This window comes from Mustela lutreola, chromosome 4, assembly GCF_030435805.1.
Source record: "Mustela lutreola isolate mMusLut2 chromosome 4, mMusLut2.pri, whole genome shotgun sequence".
Taxonomy (NCBI): Eukaryota; Metazoa; Chordata; class Mammalia; order Carnivora; family Mustelidae; genus Mustela; species Mustela lutreola.
Window position 1 is genome coordinate 4,905,084 of NC_081293.1, and position 23,313 is coordinate 4,928,396.

General features: G+C 49.8%; 1 protein-coding gene across 3 annotated transcripts in view; it reads right to left on the reverse strand.

Moving 5' to 3' along the window:
• The window catches only part of DOCK1 (dedicator of cytokinesis 1), a 485,813-nt gene that overhangs the window by 98,053 nt on the left and 364,447 nt on the right, over positions 1–23,313 (reverse strand). For all 3 annotated transcript variants that reach the window (XM_059172849.1, XM_059172848.1, XM_059172850.1), the window contains exon 30: positions 951–1,029. In XM_059172849.1, the coding sequence (XP_059028832.1) occupies positions 951–1,029 (79 nt within the window). The remainder of the gene's footprint in view (positions 1–950; positions 1,030–23,313) is intronic.

Consider the following 23,313-nt stretch of genomic DNA (forward strand, 5'->3'; position numbering starts at 1 on the left):
AGCAGGGAGCCTGCTTCCTCCTCTCTCTCTCTCTGCCTGCCTCTCTGCCTACTTGTGATTTCTCTCTGTCAAATAAATAAATAAAAATCTTTAAAAAAAAAAAAAATAATAAAAAAAAAAAAATAAAAATTATTAAGGAAATACAGGCATGGGTTCCATCTCAATGAAGAGTCCTGCCCAGGGAAACTAGTACCATTTACATCTGGATTTTTTTTTTTTTTTAATTAACAAACTTTAGTAGACTGCGTAATTAAAAAAAAAAATCATTATTAGCAGATAGATCATTATTATACACCCAGAGTGCAATGAAACTGAAAGTCACAAACTCCAGATGTGGTAAATCATGCCAGGCAACATCAATCCTTATCATTCACACACACACACACACACATACACACACAACACAGCCTCCCTCTCCCTCCCCCGCCTCTCCCGGCAAGCACTGAAGAAACAGGGCCCAAACCCATAAATGGGCTGACGCAACCCAGAGCCACGTGGGGGAGGGTCTGGGGAGGGTCTGTTCAAGGAAAGACCCCTGCAGGCAGCACCCACAGAGAACCCCGTTCTCAATGCCAGCAGACCTCAGGGATGCAAACCCGCTTGGCCCCGTCTGCAGAGCCCCCCCTCCCGACGTGTGGACAGTATGGGTCTGAGTCAGCCTCTCTGCTACAACACACGTGGGTGGCCTGTCTGCTCACTCCCTACGTGTCACTCTGATTCCTACTTTTGCTCTGAAACTGCTCCATCTCCCTCCTTGCTAATCGAGCAAATACTCCAAAGGCATAATTTTCAGTCCTCGGGTTCCAATAGTACATCTTGTAAATTCCATTTCCATACCTTGCATGGGAAACCAATTAAGTTCGGGGATTAGAAATCCAAGATATTGGCTCCGACCAGCAATTTGTTTTAGCATATTTCCCAACAAAGGGCACGTCTACCTCTTCTCTTACCTGTAGCTCAAAGTTGGCTTGATCCAGAAATTTTTTGTTCAGCATATCTGCATACTGATTAATCGCTCGCAGGAAGACTCTGAAAAGATCAAGAGAAAATTACATAATTACACACTTAGGCTCGGCACCTCTGTCAGCTTGGCATTTCAATGAGACACAGCCCGCGTCTGTCTGGAAAGTGAGCGCTCGAAGTCCTGTGAAAAGCTATGAGGTTGTGCCAATAAAAAGCTCAGAGAATTATACGCATATGTGCTCCAAATTGATCAAGGAAATCAGCACATGCAGAATAAAAGAAACAGACCAAAATGCTAGCATCTGAAAGTAACATATGAAAAGTATCACTAAAAAAAAAAAAACCAATTTTTTTTTAAAAGAAAGGAAAAGGTGATAATTAAAGCCTCCTGTCAAGTCACCATGTCTTCATGGAACATTATTAAACTGGTCTTTGCTTTGCAGGCTTTTTACAGGTAAGCATTTGAAAGTGCTGTGATACACCATCTATCAGGTGTGGCACGGTCTGGTGACTACCTGGAGGTACAGCTTACTTCGGTGTTATTCATCCTCTGATCCACATGTTGATTTTGGTAACTAACGACTTGTTAAAAAAAATAAAAAAGCTATGGTAGATGCATAAGCGATTTGACAAGAAGGTTAGCAGGAATTTCAATGCATTGATCCACTGATAACGGACAATTTTAAGCACCCAGAGCAAACTATTACATCCTTTAATACCTGGACTTTTGCTTGTCTGTGTTGACGGGTTACAGATGACCCCGGAGGTCTAAGCCTTCCCCCAGCTTGTGCGACCTGCAGATTACTTTTATTGTCCCTGAGTGCTCACAATAATATAGCTCCGTCCAGATACTCCTTTTTAAAGGACCCTTCTCCCTCTGCACAAAGGCAGGATGCATGGAGAACTAGCATTAGGTCACAGATAATAAACTTAAATACACTTCCTCTGTTTAGGCAGCAGGAAGCAGCCAGAGAGTGTAAGAAAAATCTAGGTTACTTCCCAGGAACCAGCGCTCTCCGGATCTCCGAAAGCACGTTTTCTTTAGCTATGCCTGCCTGGAGAAGCTCCCCCTGCCAGAGTGTCCCTGAGTCCCCTGAAGGCCAGGCACCTGGGAGGGGGAAGAAAGGGGCTTTCTGCCTGGGGCTTTAAGGAGGTCTCTATCCCCCACCTCCTGCCCAGCACTTCAGCGTCTCACATCCTCAGACAACTCCAAGAAAGGAGGTTTGCAGACAGCATCTCATTAACGGACTGATCGGTTGGATCCAGGGCCCAAACAGGTGTGACAAAAGGGCCGGGACGGAGTCTGCCATTGCAGCTGCTGAAGAAAACTGTGGTCAGACTTACCAGAATTCTTCCCTGGGGACATTAAATAGAACCGAAAAGGAGGCATCCGTGTTTTAAGTGACTCTGAGTGGAGGGGTGTGGGGATCCTGGCCTTGTCCATTAGTCAGGGGCACAGAAGGGACAGCAGCATCTCACAGCCAGAGGGTTGCCAGAAAATATGACTACAGGTGGCCTAGTTAAATTGAAAAGCAGCTCTTACAGCTGAAATTTGGGATTTATTGGGAAAAACTGAACACAGGGCACTAAGGGTGTCTTGATGAATTAATAGAGGACCAGGATAAAAATCACTCAAGTTAGGATGGGTCTTATATCTAGAGTATACCCGGCAAGCCTCATCAGCCCTCCAGGCCTGGGCTGGGGTCTCCTGGGCCAGGGTTAGCCCTCAGAAGCACAAGATGCAAGCCTGAAGAAAAAATGGTCTGCCTTATCCATCTGACCCCCAGCAATTATGCTCTGAGAGCATCTGGGGACCCGCACAGGCATTAACCCCAGCAGCCAGTGTCAGTGGAGTGGGACCACTCCCTGTCGTTAGAGAGGGGCTCTCACGCAGCACAAAACCCTGGGCTACTGACCACCTTGTAATTTTTCCTTCAGTTTTAGAACTCAGCTGTTGACTAGGGTCCCCCGGGGTCCTTCCGAGCTTGAAGGAAGACCCTCCCACCAGCCCTCTGGGACAATAAAGGCAAGTTCACTAGAACATGCGTAATTATTACATGGCAATGATTCTGCCTCAAGACAGCACCCAAACAACTGCAATGTGCTCCTTCTAATTAAGCTCTGGAACAATTTCAGTCAGTTAAATAAAGGTATTTCTCAAAATGACTTTAAAAAAAAATATGCCGTGCTGAAATAATACGAAGGCCAAATAAAAACTTTGTAATGAACCGACAGCTGAGAAAGTACGGGGCTGAGAGATTCTGTAACTTAGATTCACTCTAAGTTTTTTAAAGGGCAAGGACAAGAAGCAACTAACACAGAGTGAGAGTTGTAGCAGGACAACTAAAGGGAAGACCAAATGAAAACAGTCATTAGCGCCATCAACAAGGGCGAGCTGCTCAGGCTCTGCCTCGAGGCCCACAGAACCAGCCGGGACCCATAAATTATATACACCCCAGAGCCCACACATGATGGGATCAAAAGCTGAGCCATGCCAAGGCCCTCTGAGGATGAACCATTGACCCAACTAGGGAAAAAGAAACATGAACAGGGGTTAACTTTTACATAAGAACATCTATTATCTGCTACAATTCATAGGTTATTTCTAATAAATGTCAAATTAGAGAGAAGAAATAAGAAAATCACATGAGAAGCTTATGCATAAAAATCTGCTGTCAGTCACACAGAGGAATATGGAGAGGATTGCGAGCTAAGCTGAGCGACTGGACAGCGGGACACCTTCCCAGTCTGCAAGAGGAGCTCAGGCGGGTTCCACATCGCTCAAGATCAAATCCTTTATTCAAGGGGCAATGTGAATGGGCTGGCTCTGCGGTCCTGGTGACTGCTAGAGCTGGGCTCAGGGACAGGGAAGCCCTCCAAACGGTTCCCAAATAGTCCTGTCTGCTTATTCATTCCTGTGCCTGTGATGCTACGTCAGGATCCAGCATGGTTTCATAAGCCCCCGAGGTGTCTGTCATAGGAAAGGATGGGTGGATGCATGGATGCATGAATGGACAGACGGACAGATGGATGGATGGACAGACAGATTGATGGATAGATGGGTGTGTGGTTCAGAAGATCAGACTCTAACCCAAATCAGAGGGCACAGAGAGGTTAGAATAGTCAGTAGCCCCTGATATCCATGAGTAGATTGTCCACTGTGGGGTTCTGCTGTTTTGAGTTTCTCATTAACCAAATTTCTCATTAGACACTTGGCATTTATCAGTGGGCACTGCTCCCTCCTTCTCCTCTCCACCTCCCAAGCTAGTCCCCTCATGTTCCTCTCCACCTCCCAGAGCAGGTCCTGATTCTCTTCTCCACTTCTCAAGCTAGTCCTACATTTCATCTTTCTCTCCACCTCCAGAGCTGGTCCTCTCTTTCTTCTCTGCACACCTAGAGCTGGTCCTCCCTTCACCTCTCCACCACTGGAACCTGTTCCTGATGACAGGAACCTTGTCACTTATATATCAGGATCCCCTAGAGCATTTTAAAGGACCCCTTCAGCACCATGAATATTCTCAAGTGTTCTGATCTAAGAAACCTTTGGTCTCTACCCACACTAACAGATCTCTCAGAGCCTGTGGTGTGTCCAGGACTGGCACCAGCCGAATACAACAAAACAAAAACAAATAAACACACCCCGAGCCCGCCCTAGTGCAGAGAGAGAATCCACCCTCCCCACTCAATATTACTGTACACAAGCACAGGACACAAGGAGGAGAGGTCATGCATAATGTTCCTCATGTCCGAGCTTCCAAGAACACGGCCGTGAGATGCTGCAGGGGGTAGAGACTGCGGGCAATGGAAGGCGGAAACGGTACAGACCGGCATTGCTTCTACTCTGCCAGAAAAGTGAGGTGCTCGGAGGAAGAAGATTCATAAGTCCGTGTGCCAAACAAGTTATGTCTATTCCCAGCCGGGAGGATTAAGTAATTTCTGAAAACAAAGCTAATGGTGTGAGAATGAAATGCTTCCATGGAGGCTGTCCCATGTGGTCAAATGATTAAGAAAAAGTGTGAGCCTGTACTTAATAGAGTTATTTTCAATCATTTTTAATCTTTGAATGGCTTTATTTATAACCTAAAATCTTGGAAGATGAAACCAAACCTACAAATAAATAATGTAGAGTGAAACACAGGCAAATTATGTCATCTCGAAAAGACTTAAAGAGCCATAAGGTCTAGATGCACTTTTCTCTAAGACACTCAAATTACTCAAAGCAAATGACTGCAAATTTTATTTTTAATGGCCGCAAGGAAAGGACTTGATCTCACGCTTCTTGGTAACTGATTCCCGTCTCCCCAAAGTCAGAGTCATCCCCTTTACCGATCTTGTTACAATGTTCCCATTTTCAATCATTTAGGGGTCAGTGTGAGATGGAGTTTGTTCCCAAACCTCATACAACTAAAACAAACAGGAAGTTTTCCTGACTTCCTTCTCTTCTATGTGGACACTTAAACACAGTGAGCTCCCACTAGAAATAAAATGCCTACTGTAATTCCTAACGGTGTCAGATATGAGCTGGATTCTTGTCCACACACACAACCAATTACAGTCTGGATTCACTTCTTTCTATCCATTATCTATCATCTATCTGTTATCTCTTGCTCACTCTCTCTTTTTCCCTCCCTATCAATCAATCTACCCATCTCTTCACATCCGTGTAAACATTTAGCTATGAGACCTTCAGAAAAGTCTTTCTAGCCATCTCTCATCTACCTGTCAATCATCTATCTATCTACTGGTCTATCTTCTTCATGTCCATGTAAACATTTTGCTCCAGGACCCTCAGAAAGTGACTCATGTCCTTGAGATTCTCCTATTTTCAACCAGCAAAGGAAGTACTAACTGAGATACCTCTGAACTGTGAACTTCGAATGTAAGGGTTTTGTTGGTTTTTTTTTTTTTTTAACGTAGAGATTAAAGGTAACACAGAGCTATCACCACATAGTCTAAAGTCATTTTAACACCATGACCTCCACCAACACTTTACAGAATGTTAAGTGGCGTTTGGCAGACTGGAGAAGACATGCCATGGAGCTCTACACTTCGATACCCATCTTGGGAGACCAGCTGGGTATGTGGAGCTCAGTGGCAGGAGGCACCTGCGGGGATCCAAGCCCCTCAAACATGAGCATTTCACCAGAAAAGTCCTGCAGGCCTTGCCTCTGGGGCCACATCCTGCTCTGTCCTTGCACCGAAAGGGCCTCGGAAGCCGCGTGGGCTCCAATGGGGGCCCTGCCCGATAAGCTGCCTATTGGAAAGCAGTGTGTGCCGAGCAATAAAAGTATCAGAGTCCTAAATAATTATGTGTTAATTGAGTGGAGAGGGCTTAGCAAGTGGAACATAATCAGGAACCAATTTAACTATTACAAGTTCCTGGCACAATTACAGTCGCTAAAATGACTTTATCATGATGGAGCCTCGGGCTTTTCTAGCATCACTGTTACCCGGTGTTTGCTGCCAATAAAACTGGAAGATGAGGTGCCTCGTTACGACACCGGGAAAAACAGCAAGAAAGAAAGCCAGTGAACTTCCAGTGGAACCCAAAACCCTGTTCTCAGGCAGTGAACCTGCGGGGTATTTCATTCCTTTCCTAAACTCACTTTAAGTTCCGTAATTAGATCGTACAGTTCACCACGAGGGCATTTAAACACCTCTGGCATTAAGACAAGAGATGCTCTGGGGGCGGGGGGGAAGCACCTTTTAACAAAATGTTTTCCCGAAACAAATGGAAGAAAGGAAAAAAATTTAAAGTGATTAAATATGCCTTTAAATGATTTCCACAGAATTCAGGAATGCTGGGAAGGAGGGAGGACTTGGGGGCACGTGATAAGCAGATGCAGAGAACATCACTTCAGCCGGCCGGCACAGCGAGAGAAGGACCGGGTCATCGCCACTGACCGGCCCGTGAGCACAGCCACACACCGCAGAGGCTCCGGTCTAGGCCGGGACCAAATGGGATCAGCCGCTTCCTCCATCGGGAGCCTGGACGGGCAGTGACGACCACACGTGCACAAGAAGTGGCGTCCTAGCAAGACCCTGGGATCGCACGTGAGCCGCGGAACACGGAAGGCGGCCTGGCTGGGACCTCGGCTCACATGTGTGATCTGGGAGATGGTGGGAAGACCAATGTCAAGAGAGCCTCCAGGGAAGAGGCTGGAAGGATCGGCGGGGGTCGGACTGCGGGAGGCTGGGAAGGCTGGGGTGCAGCCCACGGCAGTGACTTCAAGCAGGGAAAGAGCAGTAAAGTCCAAAGAGGCAGGTGCCATGGTCTCCCCAACACACTGGAGGTGTTTCCTTTTGTCGAGATGGCCTGATTCGTTTTTCCTTTCAGGCTTTAGCATCTGTCAAACTCTGAACTAAAGTCCAAAGTGCTGTGAACCATCACGCTGGCCAGCCCTGGTGGAAGCAGGCTCAGCTCGCGGGATGCAGGGGCTCCCAGGGACTGGCCGCTCAGGGCTGAGGCCACATCACCCCTGCTGTGTGGGTTCCCAGGGCAGACATCTGTGGCACGGGGTCCCCGTCCCACCACTCTGGGGACATACTCTGTGTCCAGGTCCCACCAAAACAGGACTATGGCTAAGGAGCTACTACCACAGTGGGCTGCAGGTGAGAAGCCCTGATGGTGGCGGAGACCCACCCAGCTCGGCCATGCCCGGCCACCCCTCACCTCTGCGGCTTTGCTGGTGAGCACTCACCGAGTGCCTTGTGTATTCCCAGTGACTTCTGTCACTTCGTAAAAACTGTGCCAGTTAATGCACCCAAGTCCAGCGGGGTATGAATTACCTCGTATTTTACCCAAAAGGCTCCAAGAGGCAAAAGCACATGGCCCCAGAAGGGCACGGCAGGCTCAGCCAAGCCCAGGACTGGCGCCCACACTGAACAGCCTTCCTCAGGAAGCCCAGCCGGCGTTCTCAGCAGAATACAAATAAATCCCAGAAATTATTTTGCTTTACAATATATTCCAGAAAATTCCAGGCACGTACAACAGTAGACCCCATAAGGAACTCACGTCCCCCTCCCTGGGCTTCAATGATTATCACCTTCTGAGCGTTTCGTCTTTCTCCCATCCAAACCCTTTCACGTTATTGTTATTATTAGTGTTTCCTTAAGGGCCTAAAACGTTAGAGAGTGCCTGTAGGTTCACAGCAAAATGGAACGTAGAGGTCAGAGGTTCCCGGATGTCCCCTGCCTCCCCTGGTCAGCGTCCTGCACTGCACTGGGGCTACACAGCCTTCTCTGGACGAATGCACACGGTCACAGTTACGCCCCAAGTCCGTGGTCGGTGGGAGGGCACACTCCTGTGAACAACCTGCGGGTTTGGAGACACATGTGACAACGGAAACTCAGGATCACGGTGCCCTGCTGAGGGCTACACCGCCCGGGACACCCTCGGAGCCGCGCTCTCCTACCCTTCCTCCCACTGAGCCTCTGACCACCGCGCGTCCTTCTGCTGTCTCCACCGCTCTGCCTTTTCCAGGATATTCTATAGTTGGCGTGATACAGTATGTAGCCTTTTCAGATTGCTTATGTGATCATGATAGTATTTCCTAAGTCCCCTCTTGCCAGGTTTCAGACCTCCGATGCTTAAGGCGCTTTACAGTAAGGGTGTGCGACACTCTCATGAGGCTCCCTTCTTACACACCGTGGCCGCTGAGAGGGCCGGCCTTCCGAAGGGTTTCGGGGCCATTCCCAGCATCAGGGCACACGGTGCCCCATGCTGCTACCTAGAGCTCAGACACATCCCTGCCACTAATGAGCTGCGTGGTTTTGAGCAGGTCACTCTGCCCCTAGAGCCTCAGTCTTCACCTATGTAAAATGGGCTGTTGACAGCAACGACATGAGGCTTTCACAGAGTCCTGTGTCCGCAGCCCAGCAGGTGTCCTGTGATTGGCACCAAAGCCCTCGTAACTCGTACAGTATGGCTCTCTCTACATCGAGACCAGCTGGATGCACATCCCACTTGAGCTAATTCTCACCGAGCTCACTGGTTGGAATTCTGTTTCTTACACTGCCTACAATCCCCACCCTGTCCCAGGCTTCAGAGCAGCAAACTAAGCCCCACAGCCTGTTTTTGCAAATAAAGTTCTTTTAATAAAAGAAAATTTTTAAAAACCCTGGTAAAATACATATGACATAAACTTACCATCTTAACCATTTGTAAGTGGACACTTCATTGCCATCGAGCCCATTCACACTGCCGTGGAACCATCACCTCCAGAACCTTCCTCCTCCCCAGCAGAAGCTCTGAACCCAAAAAGCAACAACTCCCTGCGCTCCCCTCCCTCAGCCCTGGCAACCGCCGTTCTACTTCCTTTGCCCAGAGTCAGAATGATCTAGGCACCTCAAACAGGACTTGTCCTGTTGTCACCGGCTTATTTCAGTGAGCACAGGGTCTTCTGGGTGCATCCGTGCTGCCGCACTGTCCGAATGTCCTTCCTTTAAAGACTGAAGAACATTCCATGCTACGAATGGCCCACATTTCATTTCTCTGCTCAACCGCAGACGGACACTTGGGTGGCGACCCTCTCTCGGCTACCGTGAATCATGCTGTGGAGAGCACGGGTGCACAGGTGTGTTCACGTCCCTGCTTTCCATTCTCTGCGGTGTATTCCCACAAGTGGACTTGCCAGACCATGTGGGAATTCTATTATCAACGTTCTGAGGAGCCATGACACAGTCTTCCCCAGCAGCTGCACGACCTGCTGTTTCACCTACAACCCCCAAGGATGCCGATGTTTCCACATCCTCAGCCACACTTGTCAGCTTTTGCTTCTGGTCATGGTAGCCACTCTCCTAAGTGTTTGGTGCTATAAATAAAGTATTATTAGAACACGGCCACACCCACTCATTTAGGGATTTTCTGTGGCTATTTCCTACAGGAGCAGTGTTGAGCAGCCGTGCCTGCCACGTTACCTGGCTCTTGAGGGAACATTCTGCCATCCCTTGGAAGCTGTGATTCTATTCTGATCATCCTTTACAGGGTTTTGGAGAATTTTTTGCCTGTAGACGGTTGGGAATGGGGCTCACACCTGGTTCTCGGTCATCAGAAAAGACGACGTGTTGATCAAAAAGGCCCCAGACAACCGCCTTGAATGTTTACTTGGGAGGAGGTTACTTCAAGCTCCGAAGCAGAGTTTGGGATACAAGGGATTTAGAATCCAAAGCAGGCAGGGCCTTGCCACTTACCTCTCTAGGGCACCAAGCATGTCTCAAGCAGCAGTCTTAGCTCAGGGGCAAGTTTTAAAGATCAGAAAGCCATCCTTTCCCTCTGCTCTCTCGCTTCCTCCTCCTTCTTACCTTCCTCTTCCTCCCAACCCTCCTGGCTTCCCTTTGTCCACATCACAAGATAAAGTGCTGATGGATTTAGGAGCACCATGGGCACAGGAAAAATTTCCCAAGACCATGGGAACCAGGGGTGGATCTGCCGCACGGGCGAGAGGCGGGCAAGAGCACAGAGCAAGCAGAGCACGGGGTCACCACTGCCCCGTCCTTGGGGCCGAGGCCCACGCAGTCTACGTAAGGCTGTGCGGAAGAGCACCTGTCACCGCAGTATTTTCTGAGTTCCAAATATGGGATTGGGAAGGGGAGGGCAGGCGTGGGGCATTGAAGTTTCTGTTTGGTGATGAAACATTCTGGAAATAAGCCCTGGTGATGGTTGCACAACATTGTGAATGTAATTAATGCCAATGAACTATACCTGTATACACGGTTAAAATGGGGAATTTTAAGTCACATATATTTTACCACAGAAAAGAAAGAAAACATGAGAAGGAAAGGAACGAGACATTTCCAGAAACTGCAGCAGTGGGGACCATGATTTCTCCGTCTATAACTCTACCATCAGTGTGATTCGGCTCCACAATTTCACACACACATAAACACACACACACCCGCACACACGCACGCACGCACGTGTTTTTAGAAACAAGAAACTCTGGCCTCTGCTTCTCAAAGAATAAGATTGTTCAGATCTGTTCTGGGAGCAGATGGGCCGTTAATAAATAAGCATAAACATAAGTAAACAGAAATAATAATGGCAATAACCATCCACCCAAAGTCCTTTATGGCCCCGTATGTCACTTCTCACTTGACTCCACACACGACAGTGGTCACAGACATGGTGTGTCCCAGATCTACTGTGAGCCCACTGATGGCCCATCTGTGCTGAATCTTTACTCCCTGTAGCACCAAGCAATGTATCTTGTATAAAATAAAATACAGTATAACTGAATCCATCTAGCGAGCCCAGGGAAAAATTAAGTGGTCGGAGGCCTTGAGCCAACTGTAGGGTTCAAGGCAGAAATTCTAAAGAGAATCTAGGATAATTACAAAGGGGAAAGCTTTCCAGTTATTTCATGCTTGGAATATCCCAGCCATGCCGAGGAATTTATTCTGGTTCGTTTTCGAGACTTGCTAAAGGGCACTGCCATCATTTAGCAAATGAATGTAATTTGCTTTAGGCTCGTGTATTATAGGCTAAAAACTGGGTCACCATTTTTTGCCCTGTCGGGGGCCTAGGTGCTCACGAATGTTCTGAAAGTGACTACCTGGCAGTGGGTGAGGTTTTACACGTTTCCCCATCTTTGCTGGTGTTTGGCTACTTTCTACTTCTACTCACTCCTGGTTTAGTTTCCTTCTCAAGAGGCCAGCTAGGCCTCTCCCTGTGGTGTATCCCCATGGAGAAAAGCACGAGGTGGGCAGTGGAGAGAAGCAGGAATCTTGAGCTCTGTGCCCAAGTCATGTTTCTCACGTACAATCTGTGCAACCTTGGGCAAGTAAACAAAGGACTCTGAACTCGCTTTTCCTGGTGGGTAGGAGAGACTAGAGGGAGTCCGTGTTTGTCAAGGGCCTGGGCCGTACTAGCTGTTTAGTGACTGATTGGCAGCTACTTTGGGGAATATGAGAATGATACTAGAGATGAAGGCCTCGACTTCTCCTCTCCTATCGGTTTCAGAAGAGGCATCCGAAGGAAGGTACAGGAAAAATTAGGAGACCAATGTTCATGAAAGTTCAGCTGTTGACAAGAAGTTAGAAAAAGAGAAAATGTTACAACTGAGAGATTCTAGTTCTTTGATTCTATTGTGGCTCAGAATTCTCACCACTCACACTTGAGTGTGAGTGATTTCCTCAACCATCTTTGTCGACGGAGAGCAGCTCCGAGACTTTGATGGAAGGGGTTAACTTCTCCAGATGGATGGAGATGGATGACCTGGTGAGGTCTGTGCTCAGATCCTGAGACCGTTTTCTAAACGGTACCAGAGACAAGTGTCACCGCTGGACTGTAGCTCACCCCTGTCTCCCAGCACAATAGGAGCCTCCTATGGGGAAGGCCACCATCTTAGAAGGTTTTCCTCTGTGCGTAACAAATGACCACAAACCTGGTGGCTTAACACAATGCCCAGTAATTATCTCACTGTTCTGTGGGTCAGAATTCCCTGGAGGGTCAGCAGGGTTTTCTGCTAAAGCTCACAGAGGACCCAGGTGAAGGTGTGGACCAGGCTGCGTTCTGATCCATGGCTCCTGTCTCCCCAGCTCATCCAGGTTGCAGGCAGAAGCCATCCTTGTGGTCTGAGGTCCCTGTGCGTGCGAGCTCCTTGTCTCCTCGCTGACTCTCAGCTGGGATCCACTGTCTGCTCTGAGGGGCTGCCTGCATTCCTTCTCCCACGGTCCCTCCATCTTCAAATCAGCAAGGGCATGTGGTGTGCTTCTCCTGCTTCAAATTCCTTGCTTCTTTCTTTTACAGCAAGCCAGAGAAACTCTTTCTTTTCAAAGAGCTCTCATGATTACACAAGGCCCTCCTGGATAACTCCTATCTAAGGCTAATTATTACTGTTCATGATACCTGCAGGACCCTTTGTCCATAACAAAACCATAGGACGGACAAGGCGTGCTATTCATGGCTCCACCCACACCGACATCCTCGAAGGAGGAGGGCCCTGGAGACCCTCACTGATCCCTTAGGGCCACAAACCTCAGAATCAGACTGGTTTTCCTGGGCCCTACTCCCACTTTCTTGCAGCCTGAGACTAAGCCCAGAAGGACAGGCTGTCATCACGTAATTCTTGCCTTCGGTGGCCCCTGCGCTGTTCTGAGTATTTGTGACAAGGTGAAAGACTTATAGGGAAGGGGATGGTAGAAGACAGAGCTAGAAATACAAACCTGAACCAGGTCTTGTGAGAATGAAGTGCAGTTTCAGGAGGCCACTTGTCTGCAATCCACTGAGTGACACTTTCTATTAACAGGTATAACCTTATTCGAAGCTCGTGATGTCATCTGATGCCAAGCTCATCTGTTCACCGGATTCAGTGTAGCAACTCAGATTGCGAAGGGCTCAAGAACCGAATAATGATTTTCTTCCCCATACAGTCCCTAATATGCACCTAAATAGTCCCTCACATTTACATAATTCCTCTGATCCACATGAAAGAGACGAGGCTGTCTCTTTACTGAGCGGAGTGTGGTCCTGCACACTAAATAATGAAACCACATCTTCCATACCTGTGCTATAACCCCCAACAGGGACATATAAAATTGAACAGTATCCTACCCAACGTTCAACAGCACTCTATCTCGGAGATGGGCAAATTATAGCCTCTGGGCCAAGTCTGGCCTGCTGCCTATTTCTGCAAATAAAGTTTTATTAGTACACAGCCACACGCATTTGTTTATATGCTGCAACACAGAAGGCACAGCCCACCAAGACGAGAATGTGGTCCATTACTCAGTCAAATAATATTCAAGGAGAACAGGTATTACTACCTAGTCCTACCTCTAACAACAGTTTCTCTAATTAACCCTTCCCTACTTTTTAAATTAAAATCAATTCCTTTCACTACTAAGGCCATTTGGTCTGGTTTATTCTTTCCTGGATAGAAAAGTCAGCATCTCCAAGACCTTGGCCGAAGTTATTTCCCCACAACAGAAGCCCCAGAGTGACAACTGGGCCTCGTTCGGTGTTGGGGGCAGCTGAGCATGCACAGACAGCAGGGGCAAGGGAATGAAGAGCCTGAGAAGAAATCTAGGCTCTACCACTGACCAGCTCTGGAGACCTTGAGCGGGTTTCTGCATTTCCCGCTTCTGTGAAATGGGTATTAAGAGTACATTTACTGGATTGGTGGTAAAGATTCAGTGAGATGAAATGTGTGCAGCATCTAGAACAGCTCCTGCAAATGGTGAGCACCAAGGGTTAGGAGGCCTGCGAATCACTCTCAAGTACTTCAACAGCGAGCACAAACTTTAGGGATACAGTGTAGTCATCAGCTGGCCTAGCCCTCCATAGGAAAACCACTTTCCACAGGAGTGCTTTGGCTCTCCTATTTGATCAAAAGCAGAAACACAAGAATATTAATGGTTAGAAATTACTCTTTTTGAAATTTGGGCCTTTTTTTTTTTTTTTCCAAAGATTTTATTTACTTGACACAGAGAGAGAAAGACCACAAGTAGGCAGAGAGAGGAGGAAGCAAGCAGCCCGCTGAGCAGAGTCCGATGAGGGGCTCGATCCCAGGACCCTGAGATCATGATCTGAGCTGAAGGCAGAGGCTTTAACCCACTGAGCCACCCAGGTGCCCCAAATTTGGGCCTTCTTAATGAGTGTAATGGGTAACAGAAATGGGCTCTCCCACTTGAAACCAATGCCATAAAAGGTATGTGGACAAACTGAAATATGTTAGGGCCTCTCCCCTATGGTTCTAAGAAGCCTGGACTCAAGGGACAGGGCCTAAAGCTGGAGCCTGTGCTCTAGTTCCTGTCACTGGTTTGAGGACACTAGTGGCCGGATGATGACTACAAGCTTCAGTGAATTTTGCTTCCAGAATACTTGCTCAGCACCGAAAATTACAGGGAACTGGGGCTTCATGATTGTACCAGCTGGTGAAGAACTGTCTTTTAACTGTCTGTGTGGCTGCCTTTGGCCTGAGACTTGCCTTCATTTTAAGCTGGTAGCAAAGAGAACAGGTAACTTTCCCATTTTTAATGAGGAATGACTAAGAATATCGAAAGAAAAAGAAAAAGTAAAAACCCAAAACAGCACTAAGACTCGCCTTGGGTCAGTTCCTAACAGTGTGGCTTGGCCCCTTGCAGAGGTATGTCTTGGGGCTGGACTGGACTTGAGCTGCCACATCTGTAAAATGGGCTATGCACGGGACAAGAGGCGCACACATCGCCTCAGCTGGGGGCCAGACAGGTGCATCTTCTCAAGCTGCCCCTTAGGAAACCAACCTTCCGGGCACTTCTGAATTCTAATATTGGCGTGCTGCTTAGTGAATGCCCAATTAAGGGCAATATGAGATGACAGGCAGATGACAGGGCCGCCTCCCGTTTCCCAGGAGATGCGGCTGGTGCTAGCTTGTCAACTGAATCTGAGATGGGTTATTTCTGCTCAGCCCGTCCCATTGTCATTTCAGAGTCATGGGCTGAAGGCATCAGAAGGCGAATTCCCTTCCCACAAGGGTCTACTCTCAGCCTCTACATTACACTTCTCGATGGCCTTGAGGGCCTTTCTTTTCGGCTGTTTCCAGATCCCGTGACAACACAGGATGAAGCTCTGGACCCCTCCCGCCTCCTCAAGAACCAAAAAGCAGCTTCATGCGAGCAGCTCCCTTCACCTCTGCTGCAACACCTAGCCTTGGAGGGACTGCTCGGAAGTCAGACGTGCAGTGGCTGACTTCACAATTGACCTTGACACCACCCAGCAGCAAGGGAAACAGTGGACATGGGCTGAGGGCTGAAGTGCACGGGAGGGGAAGAGCAGGCTCCTGCTCACCCGGCACAAGGACGGGAGTGAATGCATCAAGCAACGCTGGCAGGGGCCTGGCAGGCGAGGGGCACCCCCGTGCCCCCGTTTGCTCTCTGCGTCGGACGGGTGGCATTCGAAGGGTGCAGGAGGCTGGCTCTGGCTGCCCAGCGGGAAGGCACAGAGCAGCTGGCAAAAGCCAAGTTGCTGCCCGTCCTTGTCCCCAGGCAAGGCACGCCGGCCACAAGGTGTGAGGGTGGCGGCAGGTGTCCAGATCCCTCACGCAGAAGCCCCCTGAAATCTGACTGAGCTGCCTGGGGTCACCACAGGAGCACCTTCTATAGATCACAAAGTGGGTGAGGGAAGATACGTCAGGAAAACCAGTGCACGCAGCTGCCTTCGCGTGTGCATATTGGGCTGAAAGGAACTACGGGCACATCGCTCCAGCACCAAGCACCCATGGACAGGACACCCCCACCGCAGGGGACCTTGTGGGGAGGCCAGGGAAGCGGGTGAGGGGCAAGAGCGCTCATGGCAGCGGACACCTCGGGCATCGTCACACTCATTTGGCAGAGTGGCTGCAGACCAAGGCCATGCCTCTAGTCTTCCCAGGATGCAGGAGTGGCCCATCACATGAAGCAGCAGCACACGGCCTAGCCCTGGGTGCAGCCGCTGCTGTCCAGGTGAGCTGTGCGTGGGGTGCGCTGCCCAGCTCCAGAAGGCTATCAGGAAAGCCTGCGTGGACACCATGTTACCCCCACCCCCCATACCGTTTACGCCCACAGGCTTGGAGCAAAGGGACTTAGGAAAGCAGGATCTTCTACCTATGGAAGTGCGTGCTGTTCACCCTGCAAGTTAAGTGTTCCATTGGATTAGTCTTTGGGGTTCCTGGGGTTGTGACATGGGGTGACCCGGTGACATGTGGAGCACCCAGAATATGAGACGTGGGCTGTGAGCACACCAGGGAAGCCCTCATCAAGGGCTGGAGCATGGGCTCTAAAAGACCCTTCCCTGGGGCCATGGGCAGGACACTGCCAATGGGAACAGAGGGCCAGGGAGCTCCACAGAGAAGAGCAGAGCCTTTTCCAGAACTGGGGGGACAGCAGAATAAACACCGAGTGGTCCCACCTGCCCAAGGTGTTAAGAACCATTAGAACTGCAACGAGCCTAATGACTTTTTACACTGAGGTAAAGAAAATCTTTATGCACTGCCACTTACAACAAAGTTCACCAATGTCAAGTTACAACAAGGGGACTCTGCAGCCCTCCAGCTTTGTGCTGATTTTCTTCTCGGGGTCACAGACAGCCAGCACCTGGAATCCCAGACCCTGCCTGACCCAGCTTGGAAAGAGGGAAGGCCAAGGACAGGGAGAGCCAAGCCGACGGGTGATCGATAGAAGGAGACCAGAAGGAGTCCCGGCACTTCGTTTGTTTTTAAGTAGGAAATTAAAATATAATATTCCCGAGTGTACACATTACTATCACTCAGCGGCTTCAAACAACCCAAATGCATGATCTTACAGCTCTGGTGGCTGGACATCCAGAACGGGTCTCCCTGGGCTAAAGTTCAAGGGTGAGAAGAGAGGCACGCTTTCTGGAGGCTCTAGAGAAGGCTCCAGAGGCTTCCATCTTTTTGCCTTTCCTGGCTTCTCACATCCATCTGCATCTGTAATGAACAGCCCCTCGCCAAGTAGCACGACGCAGTCCCAGGATCCAGGGGTGAGGATCCGGACACCTCCAGGGAACTTATATTCTGCCTCCCGCACTGATAATCAAAGGACCTGGCAACCACAACACCTGCATTGATCCAGTGTATCAATACGGCGTATCGCTCCTGCTGCCGCCACCTGCATTACTTCCCGAGGCTGGTGTTTTTCACTCTCCCTTCCATGGGAACGGTCCTATCTCCCAGAAGCCAGAATCCACATGGAAGCCACTTTCTGGGCCCTTCATCCCACCTCCTACATAATAGGTCCCCGGTTAATATCAGAATTATTGATGATTGATTTTTTAAAAGATTAATCATTGTTGACAGCATGTGAATAACTGTGTCTGTTATTGACACGGTGTGTTACACGCTAAACGGTTCAGACCAGGGATCAGCAACCTTGTTCAGTTGAGAGCAAACAGTAAATAAGTTAGGCTTTGTGGGCCATATGGTCTCGACTGCAATTATCTGAATCTGCTGTTTTAGCAAAAAGAACCAAAGGCAAAAATCAAATGAGCAGGGAAATGGCTAGGTGCCAATAAAACTTTATTTATGGACACTGAAATCTGACCTCCATATAATTTGTGTGTGTCATGAAATAGCATTCTTCCTTTGACTTTTTGTTTTCAACCATTTGAAAATGTAACAACTAAGCTTGAGAGTTGCAAACATCCACCACCACCGGTGGCAGGACCACTCTGGCCCAGAGATGATGCTTTGCCAACCCATGGCTTAGAAAATTATGTTTGGGCCCACTGCCCACTGTCCCGCTCTCGCCAACTCATTCTTTATCAGGACTGAGCGCCCACACTGTGCCGGGCCGGAGCGGGTCCAGAAGGGGTGATGGGCTGGATGTGGGGTTGGGGAACACGATGACACGGGGCACCAAGACGAAGGTGGGCGCCATGTCCGCGGTGTTTAGGGAGGTGCGCACTGCTCTCAGAGGGCCCCTGCAGGAGTTAGACCCTGGCTTCAGGGTTTGGTCCCCCAAATGTCAGCAAGGCCTGAGATCAGAGAAAAGGTCAAAGGGGGGATGTATATTTGGAACAGGCTATGAGCGCACATATAAACCAATCCTGGAGGACAGATGAGCGTCCAAGGAAGAGAGATGTGAGAGTAAGCAGAAAAGAAAGAAAGAAAGAAAGAAAGAAAGAAAGAAAGAAAGAAAGAAAGAAAGAGAGAAAGAAAGAAAGGCCAGCCAAGCATAGAGACTTGGGGAACCCCAGCAGTTGTTCTGGGCAGAAGAGGAAGAACTTGTGAGGGAGGCGCATGTGTGAGGCGTGTGAGGAGGCGAGAGAGGACCTAAGAGGCTGGGAGGGCAGGGAGAGGAGGGAGGGAGGGATGAGGAGGGGCAAGAGGGGAGGGGAGAGCAGGGGAGACAGGTGACAAGGGGAAGGGCTGGGCGGGAGGGGACAGAGGGAGAGGAAAAGAGGGGAGAGGTTCCTACTGGCGGGGCCTGGGGCTGACTCACTTGCACCCCAGCAGGGGCAGCTCCACGAACAGTCCCAGAACTACTGAATGCCCAAAGGCACTGGGGAGGCCAGAGTTTGAACCTGGCACCTGACATCTTGGTTCTCCTCCCTTTGGCTGAGCGGCCCGTGTGCGTCCTGCGGCCCGTGTGCGTCCCGATGTCGGCCTCCTCACCCCTGCTGCTCATACCCTCCACCTTGAGCAACGTCCTCATTTGGCCTCTGGGTCAGGCCCCGAGCCCCACTCGCGGCTCTGACCTTGTTTCCCGTCCTTCATCCGGCTCCATGGTGTCCGGTTTGATGCTATCAAACCCCATGGGATCGCAGCCACGTGGCCGCGCAGGAGGGAGCCTTGAGCATCTCGCACACTTAAACAACTGTGCTCTGGCTGCACCAGCCCCTGTGTGTCCACAGCCCCAGCCTTCCCAGCCAGCCTTCTGGAAAGGCCCGAAATAGATTTAAAAAAAAAAAACAAACAAAAAACCCACGAACTCCACATCTGCCTCTGCTCTTCCTGCCAGATTCCCTCCCTCTCTCTCTCTCTCTCTCTCTCCCTCGCTCTCTCTGTTTAAATGACCCCTTTATTTCTTCCCTGCACTTCTCCTAATCCTATGTCTCTGTGCTAAAGAGGGGAGGAGGTCCGTCAAAGTGCGGGTCTGCAGGGGCAGGAACCCTCTGGCTCAGCAGATGGCTACCGGGAGGCAGAAGCAGACGGGAGCTGACGAGGAACTGGGCACACGGGCAAGGCGCAGAAGGATGCTGGCTGTTGGCTCGTCAACTCTTGAACAAAAGGCCCGACTGCACCGCCTGTAAAACAGGAATGACGGTGGCTCCACCTCGTGGGTTTGACTTCAGATTAAATGAGACCCAAGACAAGGGGACAGGCTGGTACCCTCACTTCCCCTTCGCTGAGGAGCCCCCAGAGCTGGGAGGTGAGGAGCAACACCAAGGGCGGAGAGGAACCAAGCAAGCCATGGTGCCAAGATGAAAGTCTGTCTGCTCCCAAGTCCATGTTCCTTAGACATAATTAATAAAGCTGTGCAGACCCAAGGCCATGCTCTGCTCTGCTCTGCTCCGGAGAGCCTGGTGGTGGTGATCTGAAGGCCCCCTGCCACCCGACCAGGATTACAGGGACCCAAGCATTGCTTGGGCTGAAGGGGACGGGAGGGAGGATCCCTTCGTTCTGCCGAGCCGTGTCACATTCAGCAACACGACAGTTTCATTTTCCACGCTACTCCACTTTTTACCACCGAAATGCGGCCTGGCGACGGTACGCATTGACTCTGCTATTAGCGGAAGCAACTGGGTGATCATGGGCTAATGATCGTCTACCTTCTTAACGCTGAGTGACTTATTCCCCATAAACACACACACAAAGTGCTCCGGGAAGCTCCCGCCAGCCGAACACACACAAGTTGAGCTTCTTAATTGAAAATATAATCTGTATTGCGGAGATTAAAATATATTGGATTCATTTTGGCTCTATTCTTCCCGATTGTCCCACATACATTTTCTTTATGCTACACAATCAAATTAGTTCCCCTACTACGGAAATTATTTCCACACAATAAATCAATTTTATGGTGAAGCTATGACTGAATGTCCTATTTAAAGGAAAAGCAAATCAGGGATGGAAACAATCTTCTTACTGATGTGATCAGCGTTCGCGCCACATGCTTTGGCGATCTCTGTCAGTTTCATCCCTTCTCGTTTCTTAGTTCCCTTCCCTCCCCACCGTCGTCCTTGGGGAAGCTTCAGTTCTGCGGGTGGAGAGGAGGCAGGTGGGCGCAAGCCCGAGAGGGGAACCCCTGGCAAGGCCGCACAGCACCCCCGTCCCTGGTGGAGGAGGGTCCGTTCCCTCCTCCCGCGAAGCAATTCCTGACCTCCCTGCGGGAGCCCCACAGCCACCAAGCGCTCCCCAGCCCCGGCCGTGTCTGCTTCCCTGTCATCGACACTGCGCGGTCTCGTCGTCCGCTTGCTAGCGGATCGTCTGAGCCCTTACCCAACAGCAGGCCACCTCCACGAAGGGAACATTCAGCATTAGATGCCCATGTCTACAAAGGGCCAGGCACAAACGTAGGTATGTATGTAGTCACACCTTCTCAACTGTGACGAGGCCACCATCTTGAGTCCAAAGCTCGGTAAGTTTCATCCCAGCTGGAAGGTGTAGGGAGGGAAGGTGTTTATGGAAGGCGGTCTTGGGGCTTGCTCTGTGACCTCAACTCGTAGGCTGAACACAGCGCTAGGCCCCACTGACCTTTATTCAGTGCTTCCCATTTGCAGGGACTTCGCAAATGCTGTTCCCTCTCCCTGCAGGGCTTCCGCTTCCTGCCTTGAAACTCCTGGCCAGCAGCTTCCGGGCTTCCGTTTCGAGGCTTCACAGACCCACTTGTCCCTCATGACGCGCTGCACAGATCCATGTGCCTCCCGGTGGAGTGTGAGGGTCGCGTCTGCCAGTCTAGGTTTTCTCCTTTGGCAGTCTCAGCAATGTCCCGCATCTCCCCTGGGATTCTCGGCTCCCTGACAGCAGACTCCGCATCTGCTTTCGCTCACATTTACCCCCCAGCAGCTAGCACACCGCATGGCCCTTAGCAGGCATGCAGTGAACCCTCGAACGGAACAAGAATAAACATGCATTGCCATGAAAATGATCCCTAAGCTCGTTCACTTGATCCGAAAGTCGTTGCACGGAGCACGTCACTTTCCAGTTGTGTCCTTATTTACATTTCTACATTAAGGTGGGAAAAGGGAAGGCGAGTAACCGCTGAGCAGGGTCTGTGGCCCAGTCATGCGGCACACAAGACACTCTGTTGCCTTCAGTCTACTGGCTCCAAGTCCACTTGAGCACAGCCGAGGCCGAGCGGAGTGGGGCTGGAATAGCAGCATGTTCCCCTCAAAGTGACCGCTGAGCCCATCCCAGCAAGGTGGACACTTTGGGGTGTCGACGGAAGAACTCTCAGGGTCCTCCGGTAACACACAAAGCAGGAAAGGTGCCCCCAGTTGCATGTGAGCCCCGAATATGCAGGCAAGTTCCAAAGTTTGCAAGGCTCAGTGCAAGATTTCCAAGGCCCGCCAAATTCATTCCCTCCACTGACCGAACCCCATGAGATGGCTCCAGGAAGCCGCAGCACAAGGAGATGCTAGAGAATGACCTTCCTGGAAGGACCAATGAGGGGATCAGATCTAGAACCCACAGCGCCTGCTCCGGCCACATGTGCTCTCAGGATGGCTCCGTCAATTCCTTAATCATTCGTCACGGCAGGTGATCAGAGGAGCTGTGCCCTGTGTGTGCAGCAGGACACCTGGGTCCGGGGTTGGATGTTTGAGAACATCTCTGTGAACACGGCAAGCAACTCAAGAGTGGGAAGTTTGCATGACTTCAACAAATCAAAAGATGCCACGTTATATGAAATTTTCGAGGAAAAAACAAAACCAACACCGTTTTAATGCTTCTTTTTTTGTAAAAGGCTGTAGTGGACGAAGCCTTTCTCTCCTGGCCAAAACGCAGACACACAGAGAGCTCAGAAAAAGAGCAGGGTTGTTTTTAACTTGGGATTCTTGACTAAGAACTCGGCGCGTGTTACTGCACCCGTACCCACAGGCTTATACAAAAATACACATTTAATGAGGTCACAGAGTTAAGACTGAAATGGCTGAAACACATAGTGTGGGCCCAGAAAAACTGTCAGCAAAGTCTCAAAATAGCTTTACTAAGGTCTGTCAAATGTTGGGAAATCATCCAGGAAAGGATACAAGAATGTACACAGAAGCATCGGCTCATTTTAGCTAATGACAGCAGTGAACAAGATGGAAGTGCAACGCTTCCTTATTTAAGGGGAATTTCTATGCTCCATGCTGATGTGTTTCTCATGGCCTAGCTGGGGGTGGGCAGGGTCTTTGCTCTTGGCCAGGGGGCCGTGGAGCTGGAGGGGAGCTATTCCCAAGTCCTTCCGCCCATGAGCCGCACAGGTGCACGGGAGCAGGGCTGGGGCAGGGGTGAGCTGCGGGCGGAGAGCAGCTCCCCACTTCTGCTTTGGCTTCTCTGAAGGATGATGCTATGTCCCAGGCTCACCCTCAGTTATCTTGTTACCATTGTCCTTTGAAGCTAAAAGTCATCCTTCTCCGCTCAAATCACCCATAGTCCAAAAAAGAAGGCCCGAGGTGTCACAAAAATAATAACACAGACACAGTACTTCCAAATATGAAAAGGAGATAAGAAAGGAAGCAAAGCTTTTTGGTTTTAATGCTCTATTCAATATGAACCAAAGAACAAAACCAAACAGAACACAATGGTTTTTCCTTTCTCTAAACATGATGCGCAGTTCCACACCAAGAATCCCATAGTGCCTCCCACCTTCTAACCAGTATCGCGGGGTCCTACCGTGGCATCAGCAGAGTCTGTCATTTGCCTCTCCCCCGAATTCTTAGTAAGAGGG